Below are 25,831 nucleotides of genomic sequence, written 5' to 3'. Positions count from 1 at the left end.
TATCGAAAATATATTTATTAAAAAAACATCAACAACTATAACAAGATTTTTTAACAATGTATAAACTATATTTTTAAATTATGTACCTTTCTTGTAAATTAAATTTCTTAACTTGATCCGTTTTCTACTTTTCCAGTTTCGGGATTGAAAGCTGGATCCAATCCTAATTTCTTCATTTCTACCGCCATTTCAAATAAATAGTCATAGCATTCAGTCCTGCAAAATTATTAATAATTTAACTAAAAATTATTTTAATAATAAAAATCTAGAAGCAATTGTAAAAAATAATAATTAAGCAGTGTACAGTAAAATTTAGAATGTAAATTAATAACTCAGGATAGAAAATCTATTGTGTCGTGGACCGATCGGGCCACTTGGGGCTCAATGGGTTAAAAGAAAAAGCAATAAAATCAGTATATCTTACATGGTCTTTGCTTGTTGCCATGTATCACCCCACACATACACGCCATGCCGTCTGACAAGAACCGCACTTGTACCAGGATACTTTTCTAACGCCTCTCCTAGACTGCCTGCAAGATCTTTTTCAAAAGGAGTATTCTCTATAATAGGAACTACGAGTTTCTCATCGAAGCGTAGATAGCGTCTCAATTTGGCGTCTTTTATACCCTGTAATGAAGAATTATCTGATGAATAAAATAAATTATTATTAGTGCAGCTTTAGTAATCATATTGTTTTTTTTATCTGACTTTACATGTTTAGTGTTTACTATCTCTACCAACAATATTTAATTTTATTGTTGGTAGATATAGTAAACATGTGACATAGGATTCCCAAAACCTCATAGAAAACACACTCACCAATACTTAGACATTCAAATTAATACTTAAGGGGCCGGCGGACGACAATTTTTCCATACAAACGTAATACCAAAATCATTTTCAGTTTGAGCATATTTCCACTTTATTGTGCTGTTATTCGGAATAAGACAGTATTTATCTAGGTTCCCAAATGATTTTTATTGCAAAATACTTAAATACAACGAATTGTAAACAATTTGTATTTCTCACATTTTTAAAGTATAAATGATATGTTTTCTACTCATCAATTCTGTATTAAAAACGGCAATATTCTTAATATAATGTAATTCGAAACATGGCTTATATTGTTAAGTTACACAATATGCAAAAAAAATTGGAAAAGTATCGAGTTTTCATTCATCATTTTTGGTATTACGGCACACATTCAAATTAATCACAAATTTCCATCGGTCGTCGTGCTGTCGCATTCAAGCGTGGGGCCGGCGGGAATTGTGCAACAGAGACAACAATATTCGAGCGTATTTTGACTTCGCTTCGAATTGCAGTTGCGAGCGGCCTCCGCCGGGTTCTTAATAGAAAGGTCTGCATCTTTTGAAACAATTGTATATGTTCTTTAAATATGTTAAGTATTATGTAGCAGTGAACTGATTTATGCCTTTACCTTAATCATTTCCTGATGAGTAATAACAAATTCCTTGTCATACAAAAGTGTGCATCTAACTGCGTGTGGTGAATGTGTATGGATAACAGCCCCTGCACCACGGTTTCGGTATGCTAGCATGAATAGTGGCGTACATTGACTTTTCTTCAATCTGAAATTTAAAATCACTTAAGTATTACATTTAGGACCGATTTTTCAATGCTTGGATAAAATTTATCCGTCCAATAAAGTATTACACGATAATATTAAAATGTCACGTAAACTGTCAAATACGGATTAAAATACGTTTTTAAAATGGTAGTTTTATACATTATTCGACAAATAATTTTTAACCAAGGATTGAAAAATCAGCCCTTATTCTAAGAAATAATTTATTTGAATAAATGTATGAATAACCTATTTAATTATTTTATTTATTTGTATCAACAAGAAGTATTTTTTTAAATATACTTTACTTAATAACTCCTTCACGCTATGAATAATCTTTATAGCAAGAGAGTAGCAATATTATTGTTTTAGTTTTTTCTACATAAGTCCAACAGATTTCTTCTTTCTTTAACATAGAATTATAATACAATATTAAAAAATGGTACTTACTTCTTTTCTGGAGGTGGCAGCTCTAAATCTTCATCGGTGATAGTCTGGACAAAAAGGTCATCAGGTTTCATTCTCTCTTTTTGCACTCCTGATGGTGCAATGTATATTTTATCCCTTAAAATGTTGCATATCAGTTTAGTAAAAAAACACATCTAAATAATTAATAATTAAGGTTATTTTTATTTAATTGCCTTTTACCTCTCAACTTGACGTCCATAGAAGTACAGTTTTACTATTAACTATACTATAAACCTCAATCTATACTAATATAAGAAAGCTGAAGAGTTTGTTTGTTTGTTTGAACGCGCTAATCTCAAGAACGACTGGTCAGGTTTGAAAAATTCTTTAGGTGTTGGATAGCCCATTTATTGAGGAAGGCTATATAATATCATCACGCTAAGACCAACAGAAGCGGAGCCACGCGGGTGAAACTGCAGTGCAGCTAAGAATTTTACATTGTAATGCAAGTAACAGAAATAATGAATTGATAAAGGTTACTAAGTCCTACCCTTCTTTAATAGAAATTCCACCTCCTGTTCCTGTAACCCATCCTAAGTGGTAGAATTGGGAGCATAGCTCTGGTATGAGATTTTTTGGGTGTTCCTGTAAAAGACTTGTTAATCGTTTCTTATTTGAATACAAGTTATTTTAAATATGTACTAATATAATTTCAAATACTTACAGGGCCTAGTTGAGACATCTTATTATATGAGATAACAATTACTTTAAGTTTTTACGAAATCACTTATCACTATATGTTATTCAAATTATTATAATTAAATTACGCTGTTCGCTATATATTTACAGCATTAGATATACCTACAAATAAGATAACTGATAAGAATATAGAATTAAGCACCAATTATCAAAATAAGAAAACATCAACAAACAAGATGAACGTCAAATGTCTATGTCAAAATATGTCAATGTCATTGTCACACAATTCCTTATTCTTTTTTTTAAATAATTTATTCATAACCATGGATACAAGTCCTTCAGTCGAATTCCTTATTCATTGATCGGGATTTGCCAAGTTGCCATTTGAATAGTTTTAAACACTTTAAAGCATAGTTTTAAAGTCTAAGCATACTTATGGCATGCATATAGACAGCGGGAACCAACTTTGTTACTTAATGTACCTATGGTCACTTTTATTGTTCAAAGTAGAAAACATATAATTTTTTCTAATATTTCAGTAATCTTTGATGTAAGAAAATATTTTCCAGGAGCATAGACTTATGTACAAACTCTGAAGATATTTTTGTCTAATAAAATTTCTGTCACAAAAGCAAACAATTTAAAGTTGCCAAAAATTTTCAAGTACAAGTAAACCAATTTTATAATTTTTTCATTAAAGTAATGGTAAAATTTTAAACTATTGTAACTAGTTGAATCACTACAATACAAATTATAACGATAAAAACAATATTTAATATTTTTTTATAAGGTACCTAAAATGTTATGTTGTTAAATTTGTCGTACATAAGAATAAGTGTGTAATCCATAAAAATAGATAACTGCATTATAATTAAAAGACTATAAGTTTGAATAATCTTCTAAACTTACATACAATTTTATGTTTGATCTAAATAACCATTTCGTTCCGTTTTGAAAATAGCGTGTTAAAGAGTAAATAAGATTAATAATTAATCTTTTTCAGACACAAAATGCCTGAAATCCCAGATTGCCTCGCTCGCAGATACAAAGCTCTAGACGAGTTAATAAGGGAACTTACTTCTGACAAGGTTGAAAATTCCAATATGGATTGCTCATCAAAGGATCCGGGTGTAAAATTGATGTGCGATTTTTGGAATATTCTCAAGGAGAATCCTGATTGCGATTTGACTGTAAGGATGTTTCATTAAAATAGGATTTTTTAATTATATATTATGACGTATTCAATGGGTTTCGTAACTTCGTTTAATTTGATCTTGTAGTATCTCCATTCTCCAATGCCTTATATTGTCTTTTGTAATAATAGTGACGTTGCGTTGTAGGTATAATTCATTTCTTTGAGTTTTCTTAATTATTCGTTATTCGTTCAAATATTAGTTGCAACGACGATTTTCTCTGATTTCATTGATAGTTATTTAATATTTATAGTTTAATTCCAGCACGAAGTCGAACAACGCATGGGTCTTAGCAGTAGCAGTAAAAGCACTGGGTTCTTTCATCCAAAGCGCGTGACATGTTACATGGCTGGTTGTTGCAACCGTGGCGGTGATGCAAATAAGGATCCCAATAAACAGAAAAGGTTCATTTATAACAGGTTTCATTCGTATACATTTGGATTCGGTCTCTGTCACGTCTAGAGTTTAGGATTATAGCTCGTTAGATCGTAGCGAATGGTCTGAATTTCAACTCCTTGCTTGGTACTTATTTAAGTACCAAAAATTTTCAAGTACAAATAAACCAATTTTATATTTTTTTCATTATAGTAATGGTAAAATTTTAAACTATTGTAACTAACTATTTAAATCACTACAATACAAATTATAACGATAAGATCATGCTCATGCATGCTCATTTGAGCAATCTATCGAAAATTTATTTCAACTCAAGTTTTGGTATTCTAAATCTTAAGTTGGAATTCTTTTTTGAGTGTTTTATTCGTTTTTACATTCTAATGGATATTTTGTATTATTATTTCTGTCTTTGAGTTTGCGTAATATACTCATCTCCTATTTTTTGTCTATAAATTATTAAATCGGGTTCGACGCATAATAGAGCCTACTGCCTACATTGCTTCAATGTTGGATTTAAGCAGAGTCAGTTATTAGAAAAAATATGCTAGAATATTAGGAGTAAACTTTCACACGTATATTAATTGTAACAGTTCCGACACGAGATCTTGCCAAAGATCCAATTCTCCGAGTACCACAAGTGACAGCTTGCCCCTCAGCAAGGTGTTGTGCAATTTAAAAGAAGTATGTATTTTTCATTATTGTTGTACCTAGGTGTAAACGTAATTTTTAATTTTAAGTAGGTACCTACGTATATGCATTTTTACGTGTGTAATGTTTTTTGATTATGGTCTCACACCTGCGTAACACCGCGCAGAAAAAATTCAATTATTATCGCATTCGTCAACAAATCGTAATCATAAGCTCTTGAATAGTATCATATAATAAAACAATAAAACAAAGTAATGTCACAGAATACATAGGTATAGTAGCTTAACCCTAAATGGTTATTAAGGTATGCTGGTAATGTTAAAAATTAAACCCAACAAAAATAACTACCAATGTAAAAATATGTAATTATTGATGTTATTTTAAAGGCTGCTTCATTTGAAAAGAAGTGTCAAGGTAAAGTTAATGACTTATTGGCAACTCAGAAGGAATTACAAGATCAAATAACACATTTGGAGCAACGTGAAAAAGAAGGCATACAAATGTTGAAACAGGCTGATTGTATGTGGTCTTGCATGGAACAATCCTATAAGAAAAAAGTAGCTGAATCTCTTGAGCGGCAAAAGACGCTTCTAAAGCAGGTAATGTAATTACATGATCTACTGGTCTTCTACAAATTTCAAAATTTATACGTGTACGATGCCTGGATCAAATAAAACTAATAATTAATAATATATTTTATTCGATTAAAGTTGAAAGAAATCGAAGAGAGTACTGAAAAATGGCGCAAGAATAAAAAAGATCTGGAATTTCAAATGGATAATATTACAAAATGTCATCAGGAGATTAAAGAAAAAATAACAGAAAAAAATGGCGATTTAAAATGTATGGATTTGGAAATCAGTGATTTTAAGAAACGAATAGAAAATAACAAGTCAGATATTGAAGCAACGAAAAAATCATTCGGTAGCAAGAGAAATGCGTCCGATGTAAGTTTTTTTTAGAATTATTACTATTAGTATTATATGTGTACCGACACATATTATTAACACCGTCGGCGCGCGGATATCGGTCTTCGCATGGATGGTTTATTTCTCCATTTTGAGTGACTCTGACAATGACATCTTATAAATATCTATTGGACCCAAATACGGCTAGGCCTGTAATTATACGCAACGTGTGTTCGCGGTTCTACAGAACAACGTCTATGGATAAAACTGAAAAATTAAGATTAATTTTTTTTCTACGTATTTTTCCAGGATAAAAAGTATCCTATTTTACGCCCAGGATAATAAGGTATTATACCAAGTTTCATCGAAATCGAACCGTTAGTTTTCACGTGATGTCTTCACATACAGACAGACAGACAGACAAAAAATTTTTTAATCACATATTTGGATTTGGTATCGATCCAGTAACACCCCCTGCTATTTATTTTTTCAATATTTTCAATGTACAGAATTGACCCTTCAACAGATTTATTATATGTATAGATTTAAAAAACGTTATACGTTTATGCATTAATTATACAGGCCAAAATAGCATATATTGCTAATGAGGTATCCAGAATTGAAAAGCAACTTAACGACGAACGGAAAAGAAAAAGTGACAAGGAAAAAGAAGGTAATACTTATATAAAAGAAGCACGTGAAGATTTACAAAAATTATGCAAAGTTTTATTACAAAAGAAACTCGAGAACGAAGATATGAAAGCAGAGGTGAGTTTTTTTATATTCAAATAATTGTTTTATATATTTCAGTAAATCATCATTAAGTAATACAAATATTCTAGAAAGAAGCTCTTCTATTGGAAATTGAAATGCTTAAACAAACGTGTGATCAATGCAGAGATAAGTGCAAAAATAAGCAGCAAGCTATTGAGGATGAAATTAAGTCAATTGACAACGAAATAGCTAATTTTAAAGTAAGATGTATTCGATGTCACGAATGCACGGACACAGTTGATTTTCGCAAACTGTGTACAGATTGTCCAAGGTGTGCTGAAGAACGACATTGCCTGCTAGAAGGTGACCATTGTAGTCCAGATCAAACCATGGATTGTGTGTGTACGGTGGTCAAACAGAAGTTTTTAGATAATGTATTTGATAATATGTACACTGTGCTTGAAAGGCAAACTAAAACCGGCCCTGGAAAAGCTGTAGCAGATGCGGTTTTGAATTGCCTCAAGAATAGCCGTAATGGGAAATTAAACGCGGAAACAAGAAAAATTTTACAAGATTTCATTTTGTGTACAGTTAAGAAAAATTTAAATTTGACAATCGTAGGTGGTGCTGTTAAAACCAGGTGTGAGGTAAATATGTCTTTCGCATGTAAACATAATTTAAACTATTTACTTATAACCATAATTATTAATTGAAATATTGCTTATCCCTGCAAATAGCTGGATCCGGATACGTACAAACAATTGATGTTGTGTTTAAAACAAATAAAAGCTACTAAAGCTCCTAAGGTGGATAAAGGGACACTTTCTAGAAAAGTTAGTTATATTTTAATTCTGTTTTAAAATTGAATTTATTTAAAAAATACTTCATGATGATTATCGAAATGTATGTATAGGAACCGTGCCATCGCTGGGGTTCAACGAGTGAATGTAACTGTCCTCGTGGTCCGAAAAATTGTATTTGCACGAGCAAAGCTCCGCCACCACCTAATGATCCAACACCGTGTCCACAAGATCCTGATGATATGAAGCCTGACTCGGTAAGCTTTGGTTTTAATTATTATAATGATTTTTTGGGGCACTAGCGCTAAATTATTTTTGACTGAGCTCTATTATGGACTTCTGCGGACTGCGTGTATGCCTTTATTAATATTATGCTCTCCTTTATATAAAGTGTATTCTCCGTTGTAGGGTGAAGTGGTCATGTGTCCACATAAAGATTCGACACCGTGTGGTCCAGATTGCGCCATGCACGCTCCGGACCGCGTGGCGGCTGAAGTTGCTGCTTGGAAACCTAGTCCATGTCAAGGTTTGTAGGAAACTGCAAAGTTATACTAATAAATGTGATTATACAGGGTGTCCCAGCAACGGTATACTAAGCCCCAAGGAGGTTATAGTTTTGCATACGCTGAGTACGTAAAAAATACTTATAAAATTCCAGACGAATTTTTTTGACAAATAGATGAATTTTTAAAACTGTATGTGTACACCCCTTACAAGCAACCCGCTCAACTTTGCCACCCGCACGTGAGCTATCGTTTAATATTATGTTTTCATAGACAAAATGCTCACATTAGCGAAGCGGTATATGCCGGCTGCACGAAGCTAGAGACGAAAACATGGATTTTAAGGAAAAATTAAGCAAAAATTTTTTGGCGTAATTTTTTTGTTTGAGTATTTTTTACGTGATCAGTGTATGCAAAACTACAAGTCCCTTCGCGCTTAGTATACCAATAGTGGGACACCCTGTATAGATAGGTAGGAATTTTAATATAGAGCAGATGTTTTAGTGAACCATTGCTCGTCAATCTTTATTGTTAACAATAAAATAAAAGCTTTGTAAAAGTTTTATCTGATAATCAGACTATAACTATAATTTAATTAATGATTACGACGTCCTAAATTTATTTTCTTAGCGCCATCATGCCAATTCAAGAATATGAGAGCTGCGCAATGCGTGTTGGGACCTGAGGCTCTATCTACGGTTTCTGAATCACGAGCCTATAGATCAGTAATTCCATTAATACCAAGCATGCAAGATTGCGACAAACAAGTAAATTTACCTCATTTACTACCTACTTATTTTTTTCATCGTTGTTACTGTTTTAAGATTATCGATATGTTTAAAATAACATATTTGTTTTAGGCAAATTGTCAATGCGGTAGCTTATCAAAAAGACCCTGCGATTGCCATAAAGGTAAGAATTTAAATTGTATTTAAAATAAACATTGATATGGGAGTACAAATATATGCTTATATTATATCACCTGGTATTTGAATAATTTTAGATATTAGAGGTGGTCCACGTGAAAGAATTATTGAAGAGGTAATGGGAAGATATACTGAAGTGACTCCTATTGAAAAAGTAAGTTACACAATGATAAGCAATGATTTGTTCAATTTCAAGTAATGGTCATTGTTTGGAGGTGTTTCTTGATAATCAAGTTGAATATTTAACACGTTATGATTGTTCGAATATTATCTAATACATATTATAAAGGCGAAAGTTTGTAAGGATGTATGGATGTATGGATGTATGGATGTATGGATGTATGGATGTTTGTTACTCTTTCACGTAAAAACTACTGAACCGATTACAATGAAATTTAGCACACATATAGAGGGTAACTTGGATTAACACATAGGATAGTTTTTATCCCGGAAATCCCACGGGAACGGGAACTATGCGGGTTTTCCTTTGCAAACGCGGGCGAAGCCGCGGGCGGAAATCTAGTTAAATTATAAAGAAACTAATGGTGTTTTTAATTCCAACCATTAATTTTGAACCCATTCAAATCAGAATGAACTATAATTTACTATTGACTATTTAAAATCAATTTATTAATGAAATGGTAAGGTAAGTTTATTTGAAATGGATAAAAGCAAGTTATAGCTATGAAAATTATTATTGCATAAGCTTTTTTTCTGTTTTCAGTTGTTTTGTACTCCCATATTAATATTTGAAGTATTTTTTATGCAAATTTTAATGATATACATCCATATAAAATAGTTTATAATTTTACAGATACAAAACAACTGAACGCAGATTGCATGAAAAAGTTTGATAAAGATACATCTACAAATCGATATGATAAATACGGAGAAAAAAAATGTTGCCGTAACAATATGAGACATGAAATAAAAACTGAAACTAAATATAAAGAAGAAAACAGTAAAAGTAATGTAGCAACTGAAACAAAAAGATATGAGAGTAGATTAGTCACAAAAGATGACCAAAGAATGCCCAGTAATTTAGAAATTATATTTGAAAAAGAGGAAAGTTCTCAATCATTCAATAATGATTTACGAACACTTAGTAGACAATATGGCACTGATTCAAGAGAATCAATTTCAAAAGACTCTAGTGTTAATAGCGTAAAAGTGACATGTAGTGAATGTGATGAACAAATACACGATTATGTACCGAAAATATCTAGATCAACATCGGGTAATATTATTATGGGATTGGATGAAAACTTAATTAAGTTTATAGAAGAGAAAACAAAAGAAAACCCTAACTTTTTTGCTACTTTGAAACAAGATAGATCAGGCTTGTATTATTTAGATTTTAGTTGCACAGAGGCAGATACTTGTTCAAAGAAGTTGAAAGTCAAAAGAACTCTATCTGGAAGTTTACTAATGGAAGTTATAAAAAAGGATCGTAACAAATCGTGTCTGAAAAAGTCAAATGATGAAAAAACAATACCTTCATCAAACTTAATGCAACAAGAACTAGATCCAAAACAATTACGTAGGACTATGCCAAATCTATTTTTGGATAAATGTATCAATAATTTAATCGACAATAAAAAAGATACATGTGCACATACAGATGGGGATCAATGTGACATACTATTTTGTAAAGCGGTATTGAAAGGTCTTTTGGTAGATATTAAGGAGCCTGTTATTTTAAGAAGAACTCAATCTGGAAATTATGATATAGTCATGAATAAAGAATTTGAAAATCAGTATAAAAATACTATTAAACAATATAATGGCGAAGAAAAAGATTCATGTGTTCGATTTTGTAAGGCAAATCCTCAACAATACATTATAAGCTTTGATAGGAGTGAAAAAGGTGACTACAAAGATGGATATTTAATTAAATCTGAATCTGGGAATCTTAAACTTATAACTTGCTGTGAGCTAGATCCTAAATATCGTAAAAAGGGATCTATTGTGTCGGCAAACATCTTAGAAAATATATTTAATTGCAGATTAAAAAACCGTACGGAATTAAATAAGCAAAAACTTCAAAGTAGATTAATAAAAGAAAAGAGTTGTAGTGACTCAAATATTTACAATAGATTTAAAATTGACTCTTTAATACAGCTGGGTATAGAATCGCCTCTTAAACTTCAACAAACGTCATCTGGATTATTTACTATAGTAATAGACAAGGAATTAAGGAAAAATTTTGCGAAAAATTTGAAAAGCTATCTATCTAATTCTTCAAAATGCGTCGTGCCTATAAAAAAAGATGAAAATGGTGAAATTGTAATAGTGTTGAATGGTGAATTAAATAATGAAGTTGAATATGGATCACTGACAATTTCTCCATCTGGAAATATATACATAAATTTAACAGACACCCCAACTAAAAATTCCATAGATGCATCCACTGATTTTACTTCTCATAATGAATTAAAATGGGAACAATTTATTGATGAAATACAAAATCCAATAGTTAAGGCAATTGCAACTACGTGTAATGCCAAAGAATACAGCTCGTGTGATATTAATAAATGCGTTTGTAGAAATATCCAATACAAATCTAAAACCTGGTTTATAAACGATAGTGATGTGAAAGATTCATTTACAGATAAAGAAATAAATAATAAGGATTTGAAAGTGTCATTAGGAAAATTACATGATATTAACAAGCCTAGACATATTGTTATAAAACCTTGTAATAAGGATTGTGAATTTGATGATCGGCGATGTCCCGTGGATGAAGCTGTCCATCAATATGCTGATAGATTTTGTCATGAACATGCAAACAGATACAATAATTTATCAAACGAATTGTTAGAAATTTCAAGTTTATGCAACCATTCAATCCGTGAAACTACACCAAACAAACAACAAAGTGATGGTATCAGTACAAGCATCCGAATAAAACCTGTGGAGAAACAAGTTAAATCTCAACACCAAAAAGAAATAATTTACGATTGGGATTCTATAGAATTTCTGCCGCATCAATTGCCACCTTTTCTAAAAGATTTTATGTAAATTTAGTGTAAGTGATGTACATTGTACATTAAAAATTGTAAAAAATTATAATTGACGACAAAAATATGAAAGTCTATTTGTATAGTGTATATTGTAGTTTATGAAAAATGTTACAATAAATTAAGTACGAGTGTTCTTGTTAGTTTCAATATTTTTCCAAAGGTTGAATGGCAAAAGTTCTGCGAACGACGTTAGCATTATCAGATCGTTGTAAAGCAAAATTTATGTTAGCATTTTTACTGGAATGGATCGTGATTTCCATTGTGCAAAACAATTTGTGTACCTCGTTTACATGAAAATTTGAGTCATAAACATTTTTCCTATTGGATTACGTGATTTACTTATAAAGTTACGAGAAAGTTTCAAATACTTGTAAGTTACTTTTTTAAGTATTATATTCGCAGTCTGAATTGAAAGAGACACGTGTGATAAGATATCAAATTTACTATTAATAATAAGACAGTATATACTATAGGTGGTATCAAAATATTTGAAGGAATAGTGGCTGCACTTGGGCATTTTGTATTAATTTAATTGAATTTGATATCATTTGTTGAACATTGCGATACTTTCAAGCGTAATTTAGGATATTATATTTTTTAATTATATTTATTTTAATTGAACATCTGTTAATTGAGGCACTAATTTGTCACAATTTAATAACATAAAATAAAGCGTTAAACCGCTGTAATTTTCTAGTCTTCTAGTTGTAATATCTTGGAAAATGGTCCAAGTTGTAGTTGCAGCTGGCAAGCTTTGCGACACGTGTGCATTATGCTACATGAATTCATAATGGAAAGAACTGAAATTTAAATTATCAGATACTTCTACCACGTTAACAGTCTTAGAAACGAAGTTAAGAAAATACATGCCTTGTGTTCAATTTAAATTAATCACGTCTGCTAAGAGTTGTTATTTTGAGAATTTATTTTTAAAACAATTACATAATATAGTATTATGTAGTAGCAACATTAGTAGTTACGAACGCAAAAAAGTACGATAAGTTACTCAAAACAAATATTATTCAAGTGAAAACTTCTTTAGCGGCGTTGAGCGCTTTTTCTGTAATGGGTACCTATAAAATCTTAAACTCGCGTCAGGACACGTGACCTGATCGAAAAAGCGTAAGACGGATGGATATCAAACATGCTCAACGTTAATAATCAAGTTTTCACTTCTGCCGACACTCCCGGAGTGCAACCCGTCTTTTTTTTATTTTGAAAAAAGGGATAAATGGTATCGAACTGAAATATTAGTTTCTTCAATTTCAAACATTCAATACAATCCGGTATGGTCTAGTGGCTAGGATACCTGGCTCTCACCCAGGAGGCTCGGGTTCGATTCCCGGTACCGGAATATATTTTTTATTTTTTTTAAATATTATAATATGCTAAATAAGTTGTTTATGTCGGCAAGTTTTGTTTTGCACGTCTTCAAATTGGCTTCAGAATAAATAGCAGCAAAAAAGCTAACAAAGTGATTTAGGTACTTTGGTCGCATTTTTTCAACGAGTTTCAACCCTCCCAACGCTGGTGACTGATTGATTAATGGCCAACTTGATCTATTTTGCGATGCTGTGGATGAGACAAACTTTTTCTTATCTTTTACACGAAACAAATTTTGAAATACGGTATGTACTGGTATTTTTAATGTTTACAGCTAGCTTACTTTGTAAAAGTGAAGAAGTTGGCAAATCAGATCTATAAAACATGCAATGTGCACATTATTTGTTACAGTTTAAATTGTTTTCAGTGTGCAAATTCATTTTACCTTCAATGAAAGAAAAAACGTCTTCTTCGAGATGTGGCTAAAACTTTTTCACCTAGAACAGGATTCTAGATTCTATCGTATAACAACTAACACAACAGCTGCCAAGTAGGATATTATAATTCAGAAATTCATATTTCAGTCATAATTAGCAATAATTTTTGCGTATAAATGTTAAAAAGCACAATCTAATAAAAAAATATTATGTTCCTTTATTTCCATGTTAAATTAAAGATAAAGACTCCATCCTGTGATTGTCAGATTATACGAGTAAAAGGAAAGTTTCATACATCAAGCGAATTAGTGGTTTAAGCTAGAGTTATACACATTTGTAACCTAGAAGCGCTCGTGAATAAAATATTACACCAACATTTAGCTAAAGTACTCCCGTGGGATGGCGGGGCTTTGATAGCATTCAAAGACACTGACTGATAAATTTAGTGCAATTTGGAATTTAAATATGCATGATTAAACTATATAGTAGGAATGCAGCATATAACAAAATGATGGAAAACTTTTAAGTGTTTCAGATTTTTGCTTTAATAATCGACTGTCTCAAAAGCAGAGCTTTTTTATTATCTCTTTATGTATTTGTAATTCCTTTCCACGCATAATAATATTATACCTATAAGCTAGCAATGCCATTAATGTCTCTATAAATGTAGACGTATTATATCTATCGTATATAAAGCTTGAAAGTGTCGTTACAATCTCTTAATTGCAAGAGTGATTAGATACAGTCACATCGATAAAAGTAAATTATGCATATGTGGCTCTCAAATTATATCTGCAATTTTCTCCATTGATTTTAAAAGGATTAGGAGCGATTAAAATTTTTAGAGACTCATCATGATTTTTATAAAAATAGAGTTTTTAACAGGATAAATTTTTAGATAAATATATTATGATTTACTTAATAATAAATTGATTGCACTTAATATAAAATTCAAAAGTCACTAAAAGAAATAAAGTTTGTAACACGAACGACACTCTTGCGTTTTGTGATTTCGCCAAGATTCCGCACATAAAAAGGAATGACACTAGAACAATAAAGTTGGAACACTCAAGGAAGGTAAACCGAGTGAGGACTATGGTTAATGTAATGGATGGCATTAATTATTGTTGTTTATGTTTATTATTTCCTTGTATTAGTTTAGTTTAGGCTGGTCATGTTGTTTTATACTATACTTATAATTTATAATGTAAAAATACATTTTATAATAGCGTTTTAATAAAAGTGTTAATATTGTGTTCAATTATTTGTTTTGTTCCGAGATGTTACTTCTACTGCAGAGTGCAGTTTACGGTTACTGTTACTGCAGTTACATGAATCAAATTTACTCATATTATCAATTCAATTCCTAAACCTAGCTAAAATGTTAACTATACTGTAAACGGAATACATTTAAAACCTAGCATAATATTGAAATAAGCGCATTTGAGGAGATTTTTCTCGATTTAGAACAATCAATCAGTGGCGCGTCGGCGAGAATCAATCACGCTGAGACGCGCGGAAACTCGTCTAATGTAATGTGTTGGAAAATTGAAAACTTCCACTGCAATGTTCTAAGGTTTTTCGGTTGTTTTATGTGTTGGAGAAGTGATCAACATAAATGTAATGCTGCATAAAAATAAAATATAAATTTTATATTTAAATAATGAACCTACTTTGGCGTACCTACAGTTAGTTTTGAAAGGCTTTCAAAGCATCTAATAATATAGAAATACCAACACAATTGTATTTTTTTATTTCAGTATTGTGAATTTTTCTATCTAGGTACAAAGTTGCAAAACCAGTGAAGCACACGTGCTGTTAGCAAAACAATATTCTCCAACATGCAGAGATTTAGGTGGAATATCGTAGTCAATATTCCTCTAAAACAATGATAGCAAACCATTCGTAGTCACATCCCGAACAAGAAACCGCAATAACCCCTACGTGCCTTTGGAAACCTTTCCCTTATTCGTGTTGGCACGAAACTTTGCTGCAAAATCATTTCAATACTGAAATAGTGTAACATCATAACGCGATTCTTTATGGTAGTTACTTGGGTAACCGTATATGAAGTCATCAAGGAAAGTAATTTTTTACGCAAGTTATATGGTTCTGTTTCGGTGTGAAGGATGTCTATTTCGACAGGTTTGCGTGAAACATGAGACTTTACCTATTTAGTATGTAACTCGTGGAGAGACACTCAATTGATGTTTCCGATTGAGTGAACAAGGTATCTATAAAGGGTGGTTAATAGAAAAAGCCTACTACTGTTGTGAAGGGTTCACGGATGTAAACGCTTCAGAACTTTTATAGTCAAGTTACTTGAATATTAATTGTTTCTATAGAAAATTACTACACTATAGATAAGTTGAAAAGTATAAAAGAAGCCAGCTTAATATATTTTAGATTAAAAAAAGCTACTGCGCTAATTATACACATTATAGTTAGTAGGTATGTTGTTCTAGACTTTAGGACTTTATATTTTATCCATGTAGGTAACCCATATCAGCTTATGTATCTTTACGGACCAAATGTGAAGAGGCGATCGAAATGCTTAATAATTTAAAGCATACAGTGCCAATAGAAACACAAAATGTTTACTCTTGGGCGATCTCCGCAGAGCACTGGTAAAAACAACTCCATATAGATGAAAGGAGGCTAGGAATCGAATCACATACTCCTTGATTTCGTGAAGATCACGCACCGAATACAAATTAGGAGGTGTCCTGCCATCGGTTGGATGTTGTTAACATTTTACTATCCCCCTCCGAGTAATCGAAAAATACGCCGCTATCGCACAATTTTATTACAAACACAGCGCAAGTAACTTGATATCCAACGAAAATGAGAAACGGTCAGAACATGATATGGGTAAATACTTCTTATAAATTATGACGGGCTCAGAAAGTCTAGTTGAAATTTACTTCACCGTGTTTTCCATTTATTTAGAAAAATAATATTTAGGACATAATATACAATCCTGATAATCACGGTTTAAGAGTGAAGAGTTGATCGCGTTACTTCACGATAGTATCTTGAGTGACGCAGTGACATGGCGTTTCTTTTTTTAGCGAATTTATGACTCGCCGTACCTTCATAAAACCCTTACAATGTAAGCAACACTCTGTCATTTACCATTTAATTTAAAACTTTAGACGGCCCCAATCTCGCCAATATAGCAATTTCATAGTCTTTCACACTGACCGCTATAAAGCTCCTTTTTACGACGTCTGGGGCTTATAAATGTATATGGCAACACTCGGGTTTATTGTGCATATGTTACATGTTATTCCGCTTAAGTCACATTACAGTAATTTATATAATAGGAGACAGGATAATTTCTAATTGTGGATTTGTACTTCTCTACATTACTTTAGTCACGTCAGTAGATATAGTTATAATACAATAACCATAAATGTTTTTCCGTGAATTATTAAATAAAACAAATAAGACCCTTTACATGTTTTAATATTTAATTAAATACAATATCAAAACTTAAACACTACACAAACAAAATCACCATTCAAAATAATCGATATGGGCACAAGAGTTGATGTTCCCGCAGTGTGTTCTGTCCTTTAGAGATGGACAGTCCCTGCCTTTCCCTCGAGCCTGCCTGAGGATACTTCTTGTACGGAACTTGTCCCCAAAGCCGCAGGTCACGGAACATGGCGACCATTCGCTCCATTCCGAAACTAGGCAGTCGTCAGCTGAAACATGTTCATTCGTTCACTATTTCTTGCTACGATTTATTCCATTGGACTTTGGGCGAATACGAGCTTCATATAAAATGAAAGGAGAAATGCATATAACATAGTTCATTTACTTGAAATTAAATAAATAGTTAATTTAATTGCTTTGAGCTTTGGGTCTTGTTATCTATTAATAGGTATTAAAAAGGTGTAGTCACTTTTCGAAATTCAGTAAATGTCCTTGTAATGTCACTATTCACTAAGTAATGTGTTGTGTGATAGATAGTTACTCATTTCGTAAATAAGTTGTTTAAGATGATGAAAAGATAATAAAAAATATATATTAAAAGTATTTTGACAAATCATTGAGGATTTGTTAAATACATAAAAATAGGACTCTATTTAGTTTGCTATTAAAAATACTAACGTTGTATTTTATTAACAGCGTGATGCAAGCGAGATCTGAAATGCCTAGGCAGATGTTTGCCAAGACCTAATTTCTTTCCATGTGCTACGGCAAGTACGACGTCATCCATATTTTTAAGCTCACTGTCAAACTCTTTCTCCGTTGTCGTTCTGCAAGAAATACATAAAATTAAAATTATATAAAAACTAGAGGTCCGCCCCGGCTTCGCCCGTGGTACATATTTCGCAATAAAAGGTAGCCTATGTCCTTTCGGGTATCAAAATATCTCCATACCAAATTTCATGCAAATTGGTTCAGTAGTTTAGGCGTGATTGAGTAACAGACAGACAGACAGAGTTACTTTCGCATTTATAATATTAGTATGGATAATGGTTATGTACTCCCACATAATCTATAATACTCATAAAATAAAGAGGTAAAACAACAAAATTGACAATTGGTTTATGGGAACTTCATTAACCTCCGAACCGATTCTGAAAAGATGTTAACCACTCAAATAATTGTATTCTTAAATAAGCTTAAATAACACATGCTACTTTTTTTAGCTTTTATCCTATCAATCTGAGTGGAGACGGCGCAACTGTATATATAAGATAGTAAAAAATTCTCTACATCTTTGTACACAAAAAGTATTTTTAAGAAACTTATATGAATTGCGTTGTTGTTTTTTTGCTCTAGATACGTATCTCCTCAAAATAAATCGCCTTTTTGTCGCCTACTAAATATAATTTATCTTGGAAAACAATGAAGAATAAACAAGATGTTATTGTTGAATGTAGCTAAAAGTAAATTTAAGAGTCGTTTAATGATAACACATTTTTTATACGGTACACTTTAACTGACTATGATAAAATGCACTGTAGCATGTAATTAATACTTAATAATGGTTATTCACCATCTATAAAATAACTTAAATAAATTATATCCTTGTGAACTAGGAATAAGTATAACATAATCCTTCGCCATTGAGGCGTCTACGGTGCGATTAGTATGATTCCACTATTATTCTTGGGAAATAAAAGCTGTTATAAAGGAAAAAGGGAAAACACTCACGTAACAGGCGATCTTGTAACCACGACCACATTATTGTCGGGAACGTTCGACCTCGGGGTGCCAACGGGGACCTCTTCCAAATCCTTCAATTGTTCCATGTAACTTTTAGTTGTAAATTCCCTGAACTCTTCAAGAAGATTAACTTTTCGACGCGGCAAACCCTTCTTTTTGTCTTTTAACTTGAGGCTCACTAAGAGTTCTTTTCGTGCTAAGTCGTTCAGTTCTTTTGTGGAATATTCCTTTACCTGGAAATTTTACGGCGTTTTTAATCCTATAATTTTTAATGCGGAAAGTAAGCAAAGAGATGTGGTAATTGGAATGAATGAAATTCTTCGTTTCTTTAGGTAAGGTTTTCGCTAGCTGAGTATGATGAATTTTATTTTGAGATTTCGGTATGGTAATTAATTATATTATAATACGTTATTTCAGCAAATATTTTTTAAAGGAATAGGTACTTTAAGAAAATATAGTCTTTATTACTTATAATTTGTTTATAGGAAAACTAGCAACAATATTTAATTAAAACGTTAGTCAATGTGATGACTACATTAACGAGTAATTATTATTTAGTGTAATACATCCTATGGATATAATACCGGCATAATATAACAACAATGGATAATTAATCAATAATTTATTTATGCATTTAGTTTCACATATCTTTAATATAATGAACGAGAACCACTCCATATAATCCTATTAGTCAGCCCGCATTCTCGAGTGTTATCGAATTATGTATTAGCTATTGGAAACATTATCTTTATCATGTATTTATATCTTTGAATATATACCTTAGAATAGCTTAAGGGTGCTATAACAGATTTTTAACAAAAACCGCTATTTTACGGTACAATTTTAACTCAAAGCACTTACACGTGAGAACAAAGTAATATCTTAATTTAAAGATAATATATTCAGTTCTACGATCATCTTATAAAAATTGTACGACGTCATACAAAATTGTCACTGAAATACGATTTTCCCAGCACAATGATCGCATAAAATGCAAAAAAATGGGGTCTAAACCGGTACACTTTTAAGAAAATTAAAAGCCTAATCTATCTTCTTACCTATAAATTATTGAGGGATATATAGTCCTTTATAGATTGTGATAATTTTTTTGTATCTAAATCAAAATTTTATTTCAATTATAAGCTAAATTAAAAATACTTGTCGATTTCTTCATACATTTTGCTCTCGCGGGTCGTCAGACCGCGCTCAGAAGCGCTCTTGGAAGGACGGGTGTATCGCTCCTCGTCCCAAAAATAAAAACGAATTAGAAAAAGATTATTGTGCGTATACTGTCGTTTTCGTGATTTGAAATATTTGATACTTTATAAGAGTAAACTGTATAAGTTTCATATTCCAGTTATTTGTAATTTAAAATTATGTTTTAAAAATTATGTTGACTGAGATCCTCTTTTTTTTATGGGTTGTTGAACGGATTGGTGGGGTAAAGCAATTTGACAAAACTTAAATCCAAAATGGCGCCGACGAAAATTTGCCATCTTTTCGTCATGGGTGTCATTTTCATGGTTTTTGGGGTAGCTATTAACCAATATGAGGTCAAAAATAAAATCCAAGATGGCGCCGACGAAAATTTTACATCTTTTCATCATGGGTGTCATTTTCATGGTTTTTGGGGTAGCTATTAACTAATATGAGGTCAAAACTAAAATCCAAGATGGCGCCGACGAAAATTTTACATCTTTTCGTCATGGGTGTCATTTTCATGGTTTTTGGGGTAGCTATTAACCAATATGAGGTCAAAAATAAAATCCAAGATGGCGCCGACGAAAATTTTACATCTTTCCGTGATGGGTGTCATTTTCATGGTTTTTGGGGTGGATATTACGCAATATGAGGTCAGAACTAAAATCCAAGATGGCGCCGGTGAAAATTTGACATCTTTTCGTCATGGGTGTCATTTTCATGGTTTTTGGGGTAGCTATTAACTAATATGAGGTCAAAACTAAAATCCAAGATGGCGCCGACGAAAATTTTACATCTTTTTGTCATGGGTGTCATTTTCATGGTTTTTGGGGTAGCTATTAACCAATATGAGGTCAAAAATAAAATCCAAGATGGCGCCGACGAAAATTTTACATCTTTTCGTCATGGGTGTCATTTTCATGGTTTTTGGGGTAGCTATTAACAAATATGAGGTCAAAAATAAAATCCAAGATGGCGCCGACGAAAATCTTTGTTATTTTATTTTAGTTTACTTCTTTATTATTAAGAAAATTACACCTATGACGAAACGATGTCAAATTTTCGTCGGCGCCATCTTGGATTTTGGTTTTAACCTCATATTCGTTAATAGCTACCCCAAAAACCATGAAAATGACACCCATCACGAAAAAAGTCAAATTTTCGTCGGCGCCATCTTGGATTTTGGTTTTAACCTCATATTCGTTAATAGCTACCCCAAAAACCATGAAAATGACACCCATCACGAAAAAAGTCAAATTTTCGTCGGCGCCATCTTGGATTTTAGTTTTGAATTGTATACAATGCCGGATTTAATACAGTGCCGGTAACATCATATGTATGATAATAATTCTACATTTCTTAAAAAGCTTTGATATTGTATACAATTCATAGATTATTATTCAATGAAATAATGATGTAAAATAGTCACACTTTTTTAAGTTGTTTGAATATACTAACATACTTATTAGGATCGTACCTACTAATAAAAGTAACAAAATGAATTTTTAAAGTTCCTAGTAATCTTCTGGAATCAATTTCAATAAAAATACATAATATCAAAAATTAAAAATAATATCAAGTATGAAGATGGTCTATAAAATGGAATGCGCTATGTTTACGTGAGCGTGATATTGCCGCGAACAAAGTTACGTCGTTAGATACCTAAATTTGAGTAACGCAGATTTGTGACAGCGTCCTTAAGCTTTCCTGAAAAACAAACTACGATTATATTTCGATTATCTCTCTTGAGCACAAAAAATAATGATTGATAGAGCAACCCATTCATGTTAAAGATTATAAATTTAATTTATATTTTTTAGATACAATTTTAAGTATAATATTCTTATTTATTGCAATCCGCCATAATGGTTATTGCAAAAACACACCATCTATTCTAATAAAAATTACCTTATTAAACTCCACTTTAGCTATCGTAGGCAGTTCCTTCAAGCCAGGATAATAGAAACCAGCGGCTGGATGGTTCGGCTGGCGAGGGCCGTGCTTCGCCACGGGCTCTGGGGGGGAGGTTTCCCAGCGGGGCGCCGTGAATGTTAGCCCGCTTGCTGCTCCCGCGTCTAACGGTCGGAGCTGAAGAAATTGTAACCAGGTCACAACTCACAAATAATATAGAAAATATAATATGTACTAAACAAAGTATTGCTTTTATAAATCCTGTTTATATTTTTTGTTAAAAGCGTGTTAAGGATCTGAATGCGTGGGAACCTTGTTTTTTTGATTCAGGATTTGAGTGGACGGTCTTAAGTTGGTTGAAGCGATTTCATAAGTATATACTACGTAGCTACATCAGCTTTCATATTATAAAGGTGAACTTTAAATTTCCATAGTTTAGGTTATGAGCAATAAATAAACAATAGAGTGCTAAGTCAGAAAAGAGCAAATTCGTATTAAAATCATGAAAATAAGCACTACGTTTTAGAAGACACTTCGAAATTTTAAATATAATGTTTAGTGATGAAATAAACTACCTACAATTGAAAACACAATTTTCGAGCAAATCTTACAAGAATTTACAATCGTATATTGTAGAAAATAGCACTTACGTCGAGGGTTATCTGATCAACCCAAGAGTTATCCACGCAGAGATCAAGGCTGTCGACGCCGACGAACCAATCCGGTGATGGTATCAGGCGGCATATCATTGAAACCTGTGTGGAGAAATATATAGTTACTTTTATATGTAAAATCAATTTCTGTGCTTTTGTCTCGCTAAACATCGAAAATATAATTAAGCTTCAATAAAGCTTTAGCTGTTTGAAAATAAATGAACGTTAGTAAACAATAAGAGGGTAACGAAAAATATGTTTCACAAAATGTAAGTACGAACTTCACTGGATCATCTATTATAATATAATATTATGGATAAATCAAATCTAAATAGACATAGCGCTGTTGCCTGTTTGTATGGTAATTGATACAAGTTCATTAATATCAATAGCTACAACGTCATGCACTTACGAATAATTAATACACTAGATATTAATTACAATCTTATATTCTAAATAATAAGGAAATTTATAGATTGAAGGCATAACATGTGAAAAATTTTTAATACATTAATTTATGAATAAAAAGCTTAACAATAAACTGATATGACTTGCAATGCCTTAATAATTTCTACGTATACTCAAAAAAAAATCTTTTTAATCTTTCTTACCATACTATGAACGCCATCAACAAACACCATGTTACTGGTCTCCCCTGTACCAGCTCCCACAGCTGAAGCAGAGAACTGATCATACACGCTGGCATCATCATCCCCTTCCTGGACCAGAGCATCTAGCTTCCCGAATTGGGCAAAGTTTCGAACCGTCTGTCTGGCTACTTCACCGACGTGGTACAATTTGTAGGAAGAGTTGTGGGATTGACCTGGAATTTAATATAATAAATAACTAAATAGTTGAGTGGTTCATTTCAATAAAAATATTATACCGGGATCGGATTGTACCTGACAAAATCTACCTATACAGTCTTTTCAATAAAAAAAAACGGCGTTCGAGACTTGAGAAACTCTATGTCCTTACAAAGGCATATAATTTAAATAAATACGGATTGCTAACTAGGCTAAATAATTGTAACAAACATAGCGTAGAATATGCAACTGCAGATTACTAAACTACTACATGTATAAAGTAAGAATAACTAACTAATAGGAAAGACTATGATCACAAAAATGCTCTTAAAGTTTCTATTCTTTAAAAATGTCTCGTTATACACAAAAAACATATGAAACTAAACATCGATACGGAAATATTTATTTTATTTTTATTCTCATTCCACGCAAATTTTTTGTGTCGCGCATAATATAGCGTATTTTTGCGTCAAAAGCGACAACACGAATTTAAACTCTGTAAATTACCTGTTTTGTTTGACTGAATTCTTTACAAATATTTCTCCTATTCTCTATATTAAATGTATAAAAATATACGAAACAAATATATTTCATTAATTTCTTTTAATTTATATCTAATATAAAAAGTAATACCTATCCTAAACTAGATAATATTAGTTAATTATTTATTAACGACGAACGGTTTGTATGTTTGTTACTTAGCTTGAAAAATCAATTGAATTGGATTTTATTCGACTTTTCTTCGAATTCGAAGATTTTTTTCTCATGAATATTAAAAAGTCACATAGTTACTTTTAAGTAAATTATTAATTTTATATAATTTACTTTCCTTATATCAAAGAGGATGCAATTTTTTGTTTATCAATATTTTTATTAAATTTACAAAATACAGTATCTACTTATTAGTATTACACAGCGTGAACTATTAAAATATGTCTATGAATTACGAAAAAAATGTAGGTAATATATTTGTATATATATCATTTAAAACATATTCCAAATAAGTATGTACATAAATATTTTTAGAATATACTTTTCCATCTCTAAGACAAATAATTTAAGAAAACAACTCAGATAATATCGTATTTTTGTGCTACGTAAAACATGTGAGGCGTAACGTACAAATAAATATTAGGTAAAAAGAAAACCGATAACAATTTTCCCTTTGTCTAAAGGTTGTTGAGGACAAATAAATATATCTTTATCTGATTGAATCGCCTCAATGCCGCGAAATGTCACTTAGCTGAAAGATAAAAGGAAAACTTATCCGTCTCCAGTTTCCGACCTCTTATTGTGTTTTTGATTGTTCTAATTACAAGAGAAAAGTTTTGACGACGGAAAAATATGCTCCCATTTCTAACGGATGTTTTAGAAATGCTATGTTTTAGTATTGTCCCACTTTGAATAATCTATTTATAAGCACATGCACATGCCGCAACACAAAATGGACGCACCAAAAACTGCAGACCATTGCGCTTTCGGCCGATGCAACGGATAATCTTTTGGGAATGTTTCCTCGCTCCACAAAAACTTCACTGTCACTTTATAGACTGCCATGTCAACATCACAACCGGCACAATAGTTTACAATAAAAAACAAGATGGCCGCCACTTGCAGCCGGGCAATCATCGTGAATGGACGTATTTACAAAAATTAGCACTGCTATTTATTTTAGAAAAAGAACGTTTTAATTTCACGGTTTCGTACACACTCAAATGTTTTGGCGGTGTTTTTAATTTTGTTCGTTTTCCGCGTGCGTGCAACGGCTCTGAAGAGAGATTGTGGACTTTTCTATTTTGAGTCCCCTTTACTGTCGGGACAGAAATAACCATTGGGCGACGATTCGTATTTGTGTAAGACAGTTTTCAGATGCGATTTAGTTATACATCATAAATAAATAAAATCTGAGCTATTCAATATTTTGAAATCTCTACAATTTTTATTTTTTTAAGTTATAATTTACAGCTGTAATAAATATGAAAATAATAAAAATGCTTACCCAGGTTTCTCAGATATCTTAAGAAAATATCTTTATCTAATAAATATTAGAGACCGCTTAACCCTACTCGAAATCCGGTAGTCGATTGATCGATCGTACACACTTGATTGAGATGTTTTGTTTGTGATCTAATAATGGTAAAAATAAGTATTATTTTATTTGGTCCCATGTCCTCTTGTCGGACAAATATAATTCACATCTGTTTCACTGATCGATTTTGTTATAAGGTGATATGTCTCATTTTTATATATTAGATTGATACTTTATTTTGTCTGGTGATCGAATATAGAGCACCTCGGTTTTACGATCACGCATTCAACACTTTAGTAGTTAAAAACCGCACCAGGTGTCAACCACTTCCGTACAAAAATTTAATGTGCTGTGTGACTTTTCCTGTTGTTTCCGAAAGTTTACTGTATGATTTTTTTTATTTTGATTTTTTTTAATTGATGTATGATTTTGACTTACTAAGGAGGCCCCAGATTTTATACGTTTTTCAAAATGATATTTCC

At 31.9% G+C, this 25,831-nt stretch overlaps 3 protein-coding genes and 1 non-coding gene across 4 annotated transcripts; 2 read left to right on the top strand and 2 right to left on the bottom strand.

Annotated features, from left to right (window-relative positions):
- LOC149902803 (putative methylthioribulose-1-phosphate dehydratase) lies at positions 1-2,935 on the bottom strand. Its single transcript, XM_090109348.1, has 6 exons — positions 2,721-2,935; positions 2,547-2,641; positions 2,039-2,152; positions 1,442-1,592; positions 425-627; positions 1-216 (listed from the first exon to the last, which is right to left on the bottom strand). Exons 1-6 carry the CDS (start codon positions 2,736-2,738, stop codon positions 108-110), a joined length of 690 nt encoding a protein of 229 aa, XP_089965474.1. The 5' UTR covers positions 2,739-2,935; the 3' UTR covers positions 1-107.
- Positions 2,936-3,705: 770 nt separating this feature from the next.
- Positions 3,706-11,804, top strand: LOC149902802 (uncharacterized). The gene is made up of 13 exons (XM_090109165.1): positions 3,706-3,885; positions 4,153-4,296; positions 4,873-4,965; positions 5,319-5,531; positions 5,643-5,879; positions 6,423-6,608; positions 6,683-7,201; positions 7,292-7,387; positions 7,468-7,611; positions 7,763-7,880; positions 8,488-8,624; positions 8,718-8,769; positions 9,598-11,804. The coding sequence occupies exons 1-13, from the start codon at positions 3,706-3,708 to the stop codon at positions 11,802-11,804; spliced, it is 4,326 nt and encodes a 1,441-aa protein (XP_089965291.1).
- A 1,284-nt stretch (positions 11,805-13,088) lies between these two features.
- On the top strand, positions 13,089-13,160 carry TRNAE-CUC (transfer RNA glutamic acid (anticodon CUC)). Its single transcript has one exon. It is a non-coding gene; the product is annotated as a tRNA-Glu (tRNA).
- Positions 13,161-17,024: 3,864 nt separating this feature from the next.
- Positions 17,025-25,088, bottom strand: LOC149902800 (spondin-2-like). Its single transcript, XM_090109572.1, has 7 exons — positions 24,775-25,088; positions 23,126-23,337; positions 22,512-22,616; positions 21,859-22,038; positions 18,739-18,983; positions 17,686-17,834; positions 17,025-17,276 (listed from the first exon to the last, which is right to left on the bottom strand). Exons 1-7 carry the CDS (start codon positions 24,947-24,949, stop codon positions 17,083-17,085), a joined length of 1,260 nt encoding a protein of 419 aa, XP_089965698.1. The 5' UTR covers positions 24,950-25,088; the 3' UTR covers positions 17,025-17,082.
- Between the last annotated feature and the right edge of the window lie 743 nt (positions 25,089-25,831).

The sequence above is a fragment of the Colias eurytheme genome, chromosome 14 (genome assembly GCF_061535395.1).
Source record: "Colias eurytheme isolate Ceu_HAF_F1 chromosome 14, ilColEury1 Martin Lab GWU primary, whole genome shotgun sequence".
NCBI lineage: Eukaryota > Metazoa > Arthropoda > Insecta > Lepidoptera > Pieridae > Colias > Colias eurytheme.
Note: the sequence above shows the minus strand (reverse complement) of the source record. Positions and strands in the feature narration are given on the sequence as shown.

What these genes read in the sequence shown, in the direction of transcription:
- LOC149902803 (XM_090109348.1), bottom strand. An exon ending in GGAATTTCTATTAAAGAAGG is followed by an intron (nt 2,153 to 2,546) that starts GTAGGACTTAGT and finishes CAACATTTTAAG; the next exon opens with GGATAAAATATACATTGCAC. An exon ending in CTGCCACCTCCAGAAAAGAA is followed by an intron (nt 1,593 to 2,038) that starts GTAAGTACCATT and finishes TTTAAATTTCAG; the next exon opens with ATTGAAGAAAAGTCAATGTA.
- LOC149902802 (XM_090109165.1), top strand. Translation starts at nt 3,706, where the DNA reads ATGCCTGAAATCCCAGATTGCCTCGCTCGCAGATACAAAGCTCTAGAC. An exon ending in ATCCTGATTGCGATTTGACT is followed by an intron (nt 3,886 to 4,152) that starts GTAAGGATGTTT and finishes GTTTAATTCCAG; the next exon opens with CACGAAGTCGAACAACGCAT. An exon ending in CTGTTAAAACCAGGTGTGAG is followed by an intron (nt 7,202 to 7,291) that starts GTAAATATGTCT and finishes CCCTGCAAATAG; the next exon opens with CTGGATCCGGATACGTACAA.
- LOC149902800 (XM_090109572.1), bottom strand. Translation starts at nt 24,949, where the DNA reads ATGATTGCCCGGCTGCAAGTGGCGGCCATCTTGTTTTTTATTGTAAAC. An exon ending in TTGATGGCGTTCATAGTATG is followed by an intron (nt 22,617 to 23,125) that starts GTAAGAAAGATT and finishes TTCTCCACACAG; the next exon opens with GTTTCAATGATATGCCGCCT. An exon ending in GTTACAAGATCGCCTGTTAC is followed by an intron (nt 17,835 to 18,738) that starts GTGAGTGTTTTC and finishes TATTTCTTGCAG; the next exon opens with AACGACAACGGAGAAAGAGT.